Source organism: Carassius auratus, chromosome 2 (assembly GCF_003368295.1).
Source record: "Carassius auratus strain Wakin chromosome 2, ASM336829v1, whole genome shotgun sequence".
Lineage (NCBI taxonomy): Eukaryota > Metazoa > Chordata > Actinopteri > Cypriniformes > Cyprinidae > Carassius > Carassius auratus.
The window spans coordinates 27,540,625-27,553,169 of NC_039244.1; the positions used below are offsets into that span (position 1 = coordinate 27,540,625).

General features: G+C 37.7%; 1 protein-coding gene across 1 annotated transcript in view; it reads right to left on the reverse strand.

Moving 5' to 3' along the window:
• Positions 1–257: 257 nt before the first annotated feature.
• bcl2b (BCL2 apoptosis regulator b) overlaps positions 258–12,545 on the reverse strand; it is a 32,585-nt gene continuing 20,297 nt past the window's right edge. The window contains exon 2 of the mRNA XM_026196569.1: positions 258–3,099. Coding sequence (XP_026052354.1) covers positions 2,962–3,099 — 138 coding nt within the window. The 3' untranslated portion in view covers positions 258–2,961. The remainder of the gene's footprint in view (positions 3,100–12,545) is intronic.

Genomic DNA, 12,545 nt, shown 5'->3' on the forward strand with positions numbered 1-12,545 from the left:
AAAGAAATAAACATTTGAAATATATCAGTCTGTGTGTATTGAAATAAAATAATATACAATTTTCACTTTTTGAATGGAATTAGTGAAATAAATCAACTTTTGATGATATTCTGATTATATGACAGCACCTGTACACATCATAAATATCAGAGTACACAAATATATATTGTGTAAATAAAAACTTATTCTGGAGTCAATTAATCGTTTGACAACACTAATATATATATATATATATATATATATATATATATATATATATGAATAATTTTAAAATAATCTGATTTATTATTTTGACATGTTAAAATTGACTCATCAGTAGTGAAAATACAATATCAAAATGAATTTCATTGGGCTCCTGTTAAGGATGTAAGACAAAAAATAAAGTTCTTTGATATGAATTTCCATACAGCTACAGAAACAGTGGAAGTGACTACATGAAAAGAAGTATTAATATTCATAACATTGCCACACAGAACAGGCAATTCAATTATGATTTCTAGAATCTCTAATCTTCACATTAAGCAGCACTGATTCATATTTACTCCAAATCATTTGTAGAAACTAAAACTTTAAAATGAATAAAACTCTAAATGATCTTCTGGAGCAAACTATTTAAGGTACCTAAAAATAAATAAAAGTGAAATAAGAATGAAATCTGTTGAACAAATGTTAGTGTTAGAGAGAATCACAGCTGTAAACGAGAGACAAACAGCATCTACTGATGACACTATGACACTCATTTTGAAAGCGAACTTGTTTTACATAAAGCTTCAGTCCTTTCAGACAGATTTTGTTGTTGTTGACCACACTATCACATATACAGACGTGTAGCTAATAGTCTCCTTTTACACGTGTAGCCTGTTCTTCTGCTCGGCTAGACATGGTTGATTTGCAAAGCCATCCATCAACCACCTAATAAAATACTGGATGTGTATTTTAGACAATATCACATTGTAAGGTGAACATACATCCATAAAGTCAGATAACAAGTAACATTGACTGGTTCAGGATGTAGGATCTACTAAAGAGGGCACCCATTTCTCAAATGTATCTTAGCACCCCATACAGAGCCATAGGGAGCGATGCAGCGTATGGCATCTGATCCTACACCAGTGCGAGCAAATATTTCATAACGCCGCCTTCTGGGAACGTCGTGCATCTCTCTGTTGTCCGAAGTTTAATCGTGGCTCCATGTGTTATGAATCTAAAGGCGTCCGATGCAAAAGCACCAAAGTACACACTGTATACAGTAGCTTTTGTCCGTAGGTTTTGCACTCGAACCTTTAATTTCCTGTGTGGCAATCCTTTAAACATGCGGCAGGATTACGCTGAAGCCTGCTGTTTTGGGAACAGACGTCAGGAAGATTGCACATATAACAGTAAACACCAAATCCAAGGAACACAGAATGGATTTCGGTTGCAGATTTCCACTTGTTTACACTAGACCCAAGCGCTCCATGAACATGATGCTTGGGAAATTAAATATTACGAATAGTAATGAAAAATCTGGATTTTTGTGAAAGCAAGTCCCAGTCACAATGTGTGTGTGTTTGTGTGTGTGTGTACTATGTATTTTATTTAAATCATTATATTACTATAGAACTGAATGGTGGGGAGAACTGTGCTTCACTTATGTTCACCAAGGATGCATGCATTTGATCAAAAACTTATATTTTTAGCATATAAAATAACTGTTTCCTATTATAAATATATCAAAGCTGTATTTTCAGCATCATTACTCCAGTCTTCAGTGTCACATGATCCTTCAGAAATCATTCTGATATTCTGATTCACTGCTCAAGAAATATTTATTAGCAATGGAACCAATTGTGCTGCTTAACATATATATATATATATATTTCAGGATTTAAAAGAAAGAGTGATTTTGAATTAGGATTTTGCAACATAAAAGCCTTTACTGTCACTTTTGACCAATTTTATGCATCCTTGCTGAATAAAAAGTTTTAATTTCTTTAAAAAAATGTTTTTACTGACCTCAAACTTATGAACGGTAGTGTATATAGTAATATATCTTCCTTTTGATTTTGAGATGTAATTTTACCTTGACTTGCTCTTGACAGATCTGAGATCCACCCAACTGCTTCTTTAGGTGTATGAATGAACGCTACAGTGAACTCATAGTGTAGCTGAAGTACTGATGAAGAATAAACGTACTGTACTGAGCGACTCACATGCATCTGTCAAACATGTCAATAAAGTGTCTAACCAAGACTCTCTTACAGTCTCACAACTACTTTCCCATTCGGGACGTTCTGATTACCTTCTGGCCCAAATCACTTCAAGGAAAGTCTTTAATAAAGTTCTTTAAATTGCTACAAAGAGAGACGGGCATCCCACTACCCATTTTCAGCTGTGCCTCTGCATACTGTATCTCTCACACCTCTGTCATTCAGTGAGCACAAAAATTCATCAAAATCAGGTTGCTTGAGGGACATTGTCTCTACATTTCTCTCTTTTCCTCCTCACAGTACTTCAGGGTCCTTCTTACAAACTGATACAAGGATGGCGGCACAAGAAACGTTAGCTAGAAGAGCAATGGGTGTAAGAAGGGCTACCAAAACTACTCAGAGCAGCGCTGGTAGTTTAGTGCAGACTGTCTCTTAAGATCAACATGACTCCTAAAGGACATTTGGAGAGTGCTGGTGTCGTCAATCAGCACAGACCTTCAAAACCTCCATCGTTTTTACATATAAGAACAGCAAAAGTGTCTCTTTCACTTCGTTATTTTTCTTCTCTTCCATTCTGTCATGGTCTGTCGGCAGCACATTCGTTTCCTGTCTTTTCTGTCTTTGTGTTTGAGGGCAGAGAAGAAAGCCTGGTAGAGCGTGGGAGAGAGGCTTTGAAGAGCATCTGTCCTGGGACACGACTGTCTTTGGGGAAAGCTGGGGAGGGGGTTCGGATGGAGAGAGAGGGCAAGCGACTGGAGAAGGGGAAGGCGTCTCATTTCTGAGCAAGGTAGGCTCCTATGGTCAAGCCAACAGCCCCGAGAGCGGCTAGACCAAAGACCGTTACTATCGATGACCACGAGCTGCGAAACACAGAGTCCCTCTGCCTGCCGTAGAGCTCCACAAACGCCTCCTGAGCAGAGACACAGAAAGACATTTCATCAAAATGTAGCATTAAACTGAACAGATCGATCATGGTGCTTACTAATGCATCACTATTACTGTTGATTAGACTTTAGTCTTCAGAAAATATAACAGTCTAGATCATCCCACTTTAGTTTGGGGACCAGTTCTTATTATGACTATGACTTTTTCAGAATAATGCATTAATATGTGCCTTTAAAAGCAAGCAGAGAGGAAGCCCGCTAATATAACTACTTCAGGCAGCCAGACGGAGAGAGGAAGAGGACATCCCCGAACCAGGATCGTATTGTTTAACAGGATATCCCAACTTGAACTTGGGGAGAGTTCCTCCTGTAGTTCTTCTCCAGAAGACAAAACTCAGCTTGTTGGAGATAGATACCTCATATCTTGTGTAATTATTCTGATAGTGTAGACCAAGTATCATAAATTAATCCATAATGGGCGTTATAGACATTTATCAGGTTTCCACACAAAGTAATATGAGAAAATATGCATACAGTAATCCAGATCTAGGTGGACGAAAAAAATGAAAGCATGTAAAAAGCACAAAAGAAGATGATAAAAGTGCCTTGCAGTCTAAACGAATCGTGCCCTATATTCAAATGTGAAAGCTTTTAGTGAGGAAGACATTGTGATCCAGTATCATGTGACTTATTAGTGAAGTATGCATATTTGAATGAAAGTCAAGGATTTTAGGGGATGTTTACACAACAACATTTTCAGCCTAAAACGGGAACTTTTTATGCCTTTTGTCTGTGCGTTTACTCATCAACAGCGTTTTGGGGACTGAATACGCATATTTTTGAAAAACGGGTTTCAAAGTGCAAGTTTCCGTGTAAAAACCCAATACAGGAATCTTTGAAAACAGTGCGTCCATGTTAGTACATGTTAGTTGTGTAGACACGTGCATTGCGTGTCGATTTTAAAGGCAAGCGCGAACAAACATAAACAAAAATGGCGGAGTACATCGTACATGTATGTTTACAATATATTTAAATGTACACAAATGAGATTATTTGTGAATATACAAAGCCATCATACAGCTTTTGAAGACTTAAAAATATAATACCGGGCTGCTTTTATTATACTTAATAAATTAATTTATTAAGATATTAATTGTGTGTGTTTTGTGTCATTTTTGGAGATGGAGTGTCCCTTCCCCATTAACTTTCATTTGTTTAGCTTCTCCATTTATGTTCCATCGAATAAAGAAAATCATAGAGATTTGGTACAAGCAGGTTAATTCTGGGGTGAACTGTCCTTTTAAAACGACATACAGGAAGTATTTCCTTTCATTCTGAAGCTTCACAGGGTGCAGTCTATTTCCTCTCATCCTCCCTTCCATGCAGACTGAGAGAGACATAGCACAGCTGAGAAATAAAACGCAAGAAAGCCTCATGGGTGGATAACATTTGTGTATCTCTGTTAACCTCTGGGTTTTTCTTTCGTTTTTTTTTTTCAAGGGAAAATCATCATCTCATTAAGTTCTGATTTAACAGTCATGCAAGCGCGGCCATTTTTGTGTTGTACTCCCAGTGTGCACTCCCCTGATGAAACCACAGCACATTTCGGGTGTTAATTAGTAAACAACGCATGCCACCCACCGTGCCAACCCTGCTTTATGAGCGACGGGGGGTTGACAGCACGAGCCCTTGTTAAACTTCAACAATGCCAAGCAAGTCATGCCAGCAAAGGTTCGAGAAGTTTGTCTTTGCGTAAAAATCCTTTTTATACGTTCACCCACACATACATTCCACCTCCTATATTACTGTACGATGTGCACACAAACGATGGAAAGTCCCTTTTAGAGAATAGGAGGAAACGTTTGGAGAACTAAAACTTAGTTTTCAAAGGTTGCCCAAATGGTGCAGACAGTTCAAAGTCAAAAGGCCACAAAGTCCTTGAGGCTTGTTGTCATGTGACAGCAGAGTTTCAGAGGTCTGGAAGTGCTCGGGCGAGTACTTAGGGTCACATGAGTGAAAACACAAGCAGGAGTTACAAAAGGCCACACTTCACTGATTCATAGAAATCTTAAGGCTTTTGAAAGGCTACATTTCCAAGAAGTTGTTCCTTATCTAACACTGCTACATATGTTTAAACACCATATAAATATACTATAATGCAATGTGCCTGATTTAACCTAATATGACTGGCAAAAATAATATACAAAATTGCACTTTAAAAATCTGAAAAAAAAAGACTGAATTAAATTGCTGAATTAAACATGATCAGGATGTATACAAATCTAGAGAAGTTATTTGGCAATATGATGTGTTCTATTTGAATATAGTCTAAAGTACATTGCACAGTATTGAGTATGTAGTGTGCTAGTATTTTGTCCGAACATAACCTACACAGCGCTGCAGAACAGAGCGTTTCTAAATGATTTCGAGTGCTGTCTTAACTATGTGAGCGTGTTGGAAATCACGAGAGCTTTGGATGATGGGAGAGAGTCAGGTGGGCATCATGGGACAGGAGCGCAGGAACAAACGTCACAGGTCAGGCTTCAATACACTCTTTACACACTCATCACATGACTTCTCTTCTGGAGTGTAGCCTATGTTTTCCATTACCCTTATGTTGATAGATAAATACACTTCCAGAAACTGATAGCTGTCACAAGATCAGATATTCCAATGACACTATTTTTGCAACACTTTCACTCTTTAAAAACTTTTTTTCACAGACATCTGTATGTTATTTAGGAACTAATATCCTGCCAAGAGACATGACCAATACAAGTACCAATAGTGTTATTTTTCTATATACCATGTGTAAATGGCATGTATATGAATAGAGTAATCATTCCATATTTAAGTCTGTCAACTGATTACAAATTGAAATGAAATAATTCATCACATATATGTTGAAAAAGCCCCCAAATAGACATCATTTAAAGACATCATCTACATTATTATAGCAAGTAAAAGCATTAAAAGAAATGTTACCAAAAAAGCGGCTTAAAAAGTCAGTATATTGTTTATGCTACAAGCTCACTTAATATTTAGCATTTCCCATAGAAAATCATATTTGATGAGCTCTATGCATGTGCATTGATCAATTTTTGTTATATGATTGAAAGCCTAAACTAACTCAACACTATTTTCAATCCTTTTATGTGTTTTTGGCCATTCATTTAAATAGCAATAGTGTTTTAAAGGCCAGAAGATGCAAACTTTTGGAAACAGTTTTCAAAGTGCAAGTTTTAAAAATGATGCTGTTATTGTCTCCATCGTCTCAACTAAAAACTATGACATCATGCGTATGCCTATTACATGTTCAGTCTATAGATATGTGCACATATGCATGGCTCTCAATGCATCGTGTTTCGTTCTGGAGCATCTGTGAACATCTGAACCTTTTGCAATGCAATAATGCAATAATTTGTGGGACCTGAAGGATTTTTCTGAAGAATAGTGGGCAGTTTCAGTATGAAAAAAAAAAGCTTGGATCATCCTGGTTACAAAACGGTATTAAAAATCAAAACTTTTGAATGGGGTAATCTTCTCTTATGGACTATATGTAAATGTCTTTTATGTAAAATATCTTATTCAGGTCAGCAAATAAAAATAACATGCATTTTACATGATACCTATGATAACAATGTTAATAATTAACATTTTGCAGATACTTAAAAGTGTATGTACAATTCTGACCACAACTGTACTGTATCAAAATACCATGGTATTTCATCCCTGTACCCTCTTACCTCTACAGTATTTCTGGTATGGCTGTTATTCAAGATATGATTATTAGAAATATAATTTTTCCATTATAAACTTCTGCATCTTAATTGTAAAAAAAAAAAGGAATTGCATTTTTAACTTGAAATTTAAAAAGGAGAATAAATGTGTCAAAGTAAAAAATCTGGGTCACTTTCTTTGTAATAGATTTTGGGAATGTCCTCTACATGTTATATGGGTCAAAGAAGTGATATGCTAAATGAATTATTCTTCATTATCCCATTTTGAAGCTGCTCTTCCCCATCTTGCGATGTGATTGGCTGTATTCACTGTATTGCACTGCATCCGTTATGTGACAGTAACAGTAGCTTCTTTTGGATTGGAAAGATGATGTTAAACTGTGATGAAGTGTAAATACACCCAATCCATTTTCTAAATACATGTTACTGATCTTACTGTTAATGATTCAGCATGCCACCCCCTCCCCCCCCATTTTAAAGGGATAGTTCTGTAATAATTTACTCAACATCAACTTCAAAATCATCAACTGCATGATTTTCTTTCTTCTGTTGAACATAAAAGAAGATATTTTAGCATGTGTTGTTGGTCCCCACTAACATCCATGGTGAGGACAAAATTAATACTGAAGTCAATGCGGACCAGAAATGGTGTGGTTACCAACATTCTTCAAAATATCCTCTTTTGTGTCCAGCAGAAGAAAGACACTCATACAGCAGGATATTAATAAAAAAGGCTAACATGCATGAACTAAAAGCCACAAACTAGAGGTCTTCATGGGTCCACTTCATGGGCTGTGCACATGTCAATGCATTTAATGTTCAGTTCCATTTGGGTTTGAAAAAAAAAATACTGTTGAGTTGGGTCTAATTTTATCGGGTCTGTCTTGGGTCAGGTTTTTCTTAAAAAAAAAAAAGTTTTGCACATCAGGTTCAGGTAAGAAATGATTGGGTACACATTTTAGGACACAAGAAGACCTCTACAACAAACTCTAATTCTGATTTCACGAAAGTACCCTGCAAACCTTCAAAACTCCCACTGTGGAGCCTATTTTTGTCAAATTGTTCTACGTAGCCCCATCCATTGCAAATTCTAATTGCTTCTTTTTAATTGGCAAATATGTCCTAATTGGCTATGTCTATAGCTTTGGGCAGTATTTCTCTTTCAGGGAGGACAGAAAATCACTTTGCTAATTAGAAGCTGGTCACAATGTGCCTGGTTAGGTTCACAGAGAAGGAAAAACAGCCAACTTGCTTCACACAATAATGTCAGCAAGCTGGTCTCAGGGGTGTTTGTCCAATGACCTGGCTCAGAGGCAAAATTATGACACAGGACTTCTTACCAAGATAACCAGACATGTCAGCAAACTGGTAGTGTAGGCAGCCCTGGATGAACTCAAAAAGAAGAAAAAACCTTCGGCTATTGATTCGACATGACTACAGAGGAAAAAATAAAAAGAGTGACAGTGCTCCTGCCTTGCAGTTAATTAAACCTGACAAGCATACCACGGTAATCGCAGCTGCCGTATCACATGCACCTGCATATACTGGGAGGTCACAGAGATTGCATGTCTCATTTTAAATCAACCCAAAGCATTGGACTTGAGGTTTTAGTACAGTGTGGAACAGCACACAATATTGGTCTCTGTTATCATATTTCATCTGTGTGATGCTCTGTGCATCCTGCACACATTGTCATCTCATTGTGTTTTTCAGCAGCCGGCAGGTTTCCAGAAGAAGATTATTCATTGGAAAACACCTGAGGTCCCTGAGAGCCGAGCTGACTTGGCATAAGAGATCCAACTGCTGCAGTCTCCTAAATGATCTGCGATTGGACCTGTTCCACCTCATAAATATTCAAATTAGGGTCAATGCTAGCGTGTGTACACACACAGAACGTCTCATTGGGGCATTCATCCTTCGGCGAGATGAACAAAACTGAGGGAAAGCATTTTGCCAGGAGTTTTCACAATAGATTTTTCTCATCCAAACTAACTGCATGTAAATCAAAGTTTGGGGATGGTGGATTGAGTGACAGTCTTTTAATTTTGGATGGGAACCTAGCAAGGACGAAAGACAAAGGACAATGAACAATGGAAACCAGAGTGACGTACGGTTATAACTGAATATCATCCCCTGCTTATTTTCTTCAACTTTAACTTCAATCCAATATGACCTTCACTGGAACAATGATCTAATTCTTGATCAGGCAATTTTCTGGGAAAGATTCAATTAGATCAAACTTGATGGACCTCCTGTAGCGAAAAGAGGAGTTTGTAAAGGAATATGGCCATAGTTGCTAAATTACACTTATCTTTTTTTATCTACAAAGAGCAAAGTGTTGCTAAGAATAGAAATCATACTATACGCAAATCAGGCATATGCAGAAATGAATGCTTGTCCAATGCATTGCACATACTTACATTGTACATACAGTATCTCAGTATTTAGGAGCTGAATGTCTAAGCCAACGTTTTTGACTATTTAACTAACTAGATTTTCATCAAACTGCTGCTTCCCCATGACATGTACACTCACCTAAAGGATTATTAGGAACACCACACTAATACTGTAATACTGTGTTTGACCCCCTTTCACCTTCAGAACTGCCTTAATTCTACATGGCATTGATTCAACAAGGTGCTGAAAGCATTCTTTAGAAATGTTGGTCCATATTGATTCGATAGCATCTTGCAGTTGATGGAGATTTGTGGGATGCACATCCAGGGCACGAAGCTCCCATTCCACCACATCCCAAAGATGCTCTATTGGGTTGAGATCTGGTGACTGTGGGGGCCATTTTAGTACAGTGAACTCATTGTCTTGACCCCTAAATGCATTGAAGCAACTGCCATGTGATTGGTTGATTAGATAATTGCATTAATGAGAAATTGAACAGGTGTTCCTAATAATCCTTTAGGTGAGTGTATAACACAATATCAGTTGCTTTCTAATTTTCAGAATGAAACTGAGCTTGAATCACTACAAGGATTTGCATTCACTTACTTGTATCTTTTAGGCATGCAACTATATTATTATGAAGCATTGTTAAATATGAACCAGACACAAGCTAGTCTTATCCTCAGAAGCTCATCCATTGCCTGACAGCAATGCAAATTCAAGAGGTCAAGGCGCACAGGCATTTAATGAGTTCACCAGGGGAAAAAAGCATTCGCTGAGACTCCTACACCAATATTTGAATTCATTATTTTCCATGAAGAGCTATTATTGTGGTGTAATCTATTTGAAATAAACCCACCTTAAATGGTATGAAAATATAAGTGTGTTTGGTTGTGTGTTTGGCAACTCTTGGCCACTATAGACTGTGATGAGGGTCAGACTTTGTGCTGCAAGTCAAAAGTCTGGCTAAATGAGACTAGACACAAGCTTGAAGCAGCCACCTGGGATTAAAACTTGCAGGCAGGGAAACCAAAATTACTGCTTACTTAGCCTGGAGCCAAAAATCACTGGGCCATCTCTGTACAGCAGAAAATCAGATAACATTAGAGGTGCACACCAAGCCATAACAATCCCACACCGTGTTCAATGTGCGAAAAGCACACCAAGTACCTGATATTAATATCTGCACAACTCATGTGCTCCATGACCGTGTTTAATACCTGGAAAAGCCTGAGGAAATGCACAAACACAAGGGTAGACATTGTTGTATAAAATAAGCTTTCAACCACTCCACCTTGAACATTGATGACTGAGGTTAACACATTGTCAGCGGTGGTCTGTGCGTGGGTGTGCTGCCCTTTCCCCGGGGAGAAGAGAAGAAAGCAGCCACCCCTGCTATAAATAAACAAGCCAGGCCTGGCCACTAATCTAATAAACTCTGCTTATTGTATCTGCCAAGAGCCGGCAGTCCAAAAGGGCTGGCGTGGTGCATGTGGAGGGCACAGATATTGGCAAAAGATCGCTGACTCATCACCTGGTGGAAGGGCGTATGGAGTTGGATGCCGATTCCAATCCATCCTCTTTCTACAGGCACTCAGCAGTAATCAAGCTAATCAGTGTAGAGCCGAGAATGAATAATGACAAAGGCATCCATCTTCATTAAATTAATCGATAGCTGCAGGTTTAAAGTGTAATTACTGCACCACCAAATATAATTGCAAAAATAATGACTTCCCAAACACTCACCCGCCTGCCATTAGTCCAGCCAACAGGTAGTCCTGCCCCAAACCTTGTTTAAGCTTCCAGACCGGCTACTTACACTGTGGTAAGAAAGTGTCTGCATCTAAGTGCTCACTAATTAGTGGAGTTTGCATCAAGTAAGTTGTATATCTCTCGAAGGCTGGATACATTGACGCTAGAGAGTCTTAGGGTCTGGATTCAAGAAGGTTTCTTAATATAAATGTAAAGTTTTGTAAGAATGTTCCTTAATGCAATTATTGAATATATGTATTTTCATGTTCCCAAATATTTTGGGAAACTCTCTTGCCACTGACATACCTTGTTTTCACTGTTATACAGTAGGAGGTGCTATTGCGTATCTTCTGAAAGAGTACTGAATCTCTAGACATGGCGAAGAAGAAGCAACAAGCAATCACATATGTAAGCAGATGCTTTTGTAATATAATGCAATCATCAAACATTAAACAGCATATAATTCAACACTGCCTAACGTTATCAAATGAAATTTCAGCCCAGGAAGTGGTATAGGACTGGGCAAGCTTTGGGGATGTTGATAGAAGCAATTTACTTTAATTCTGAATCCTATCCGGACAGTCAGTTTGACAACAATTTGATTTTCTCAGCTTTTTGATCAAAACTATTTTTTTTTTTATGAAACTCCACCGTTTAAGAGTAACACATGTTTTATACTGTATGTTATCCGCCTTATTTTTCAACATGGAAATAATAAGCGGTTTTCTGTGAATATGCGACTTTCGGTTCATTAGCCGCTGTGGGGAAATAATGAGAAAAATAACAACATGCAGTAAACGGTCAAACTGTTTGCACTACAAACCAGTGTGCTCATAATTAAGATAATACATTAAAATAATATGGTAAGACTCACCAATTTGCAATATCAAGCTGTAAAACAAGCTGTTTTGTTCATCTAAAAATAGCAAAACATTAACCTTGTCAAGTACCTCACCATGCTATACTGTGTTGGTACTAAACTCTGCAGGACGTTGGCCCTCCAGGAGCAGGTTTGGACACCACTGATGTACATCTACCTGGAAGTCTTCAGGTCGACATCACTGAATCTAAGAACTACACTGAACAAGGAGATCCAAACAGTGTCCAGTTTATGTCATATTTCAGCCATTAATTTATAGTTTGAACATTGTTGACTCTAATTCTCCTACCGATTCATAGTGTATCGTTACATTCAAACAGCAACATGAAGTGAGGGAGGGGAAGAACTCCTCACTTACATGCTTGAATGCTTCCTGAATTGACATTAACTGAGATACAGGCATGGTGTCATCTATACTGTGCAACAGTTATGTTTTGCACTGCAATTTTTTGTGGAAAATAGTTCCAAACAAGTCACAGTTGTGTGTATCTGAGCAAACACAGCTGTATTTTGTTGATGAATGAATCTGCATTTTTGAACAAATTAGGTGAGTCAATAATTCAATGGCACATTTAAAAAGACTTGCTTTGCTCCTTAATGAAAAAGCCAATTTGAATGAATCAGTGACTTGCCACAACCATTGATACTGATTTAATTTGACTGGTAGCAACTTAATCGTGTCTTATTACTCTTACTGAATTTG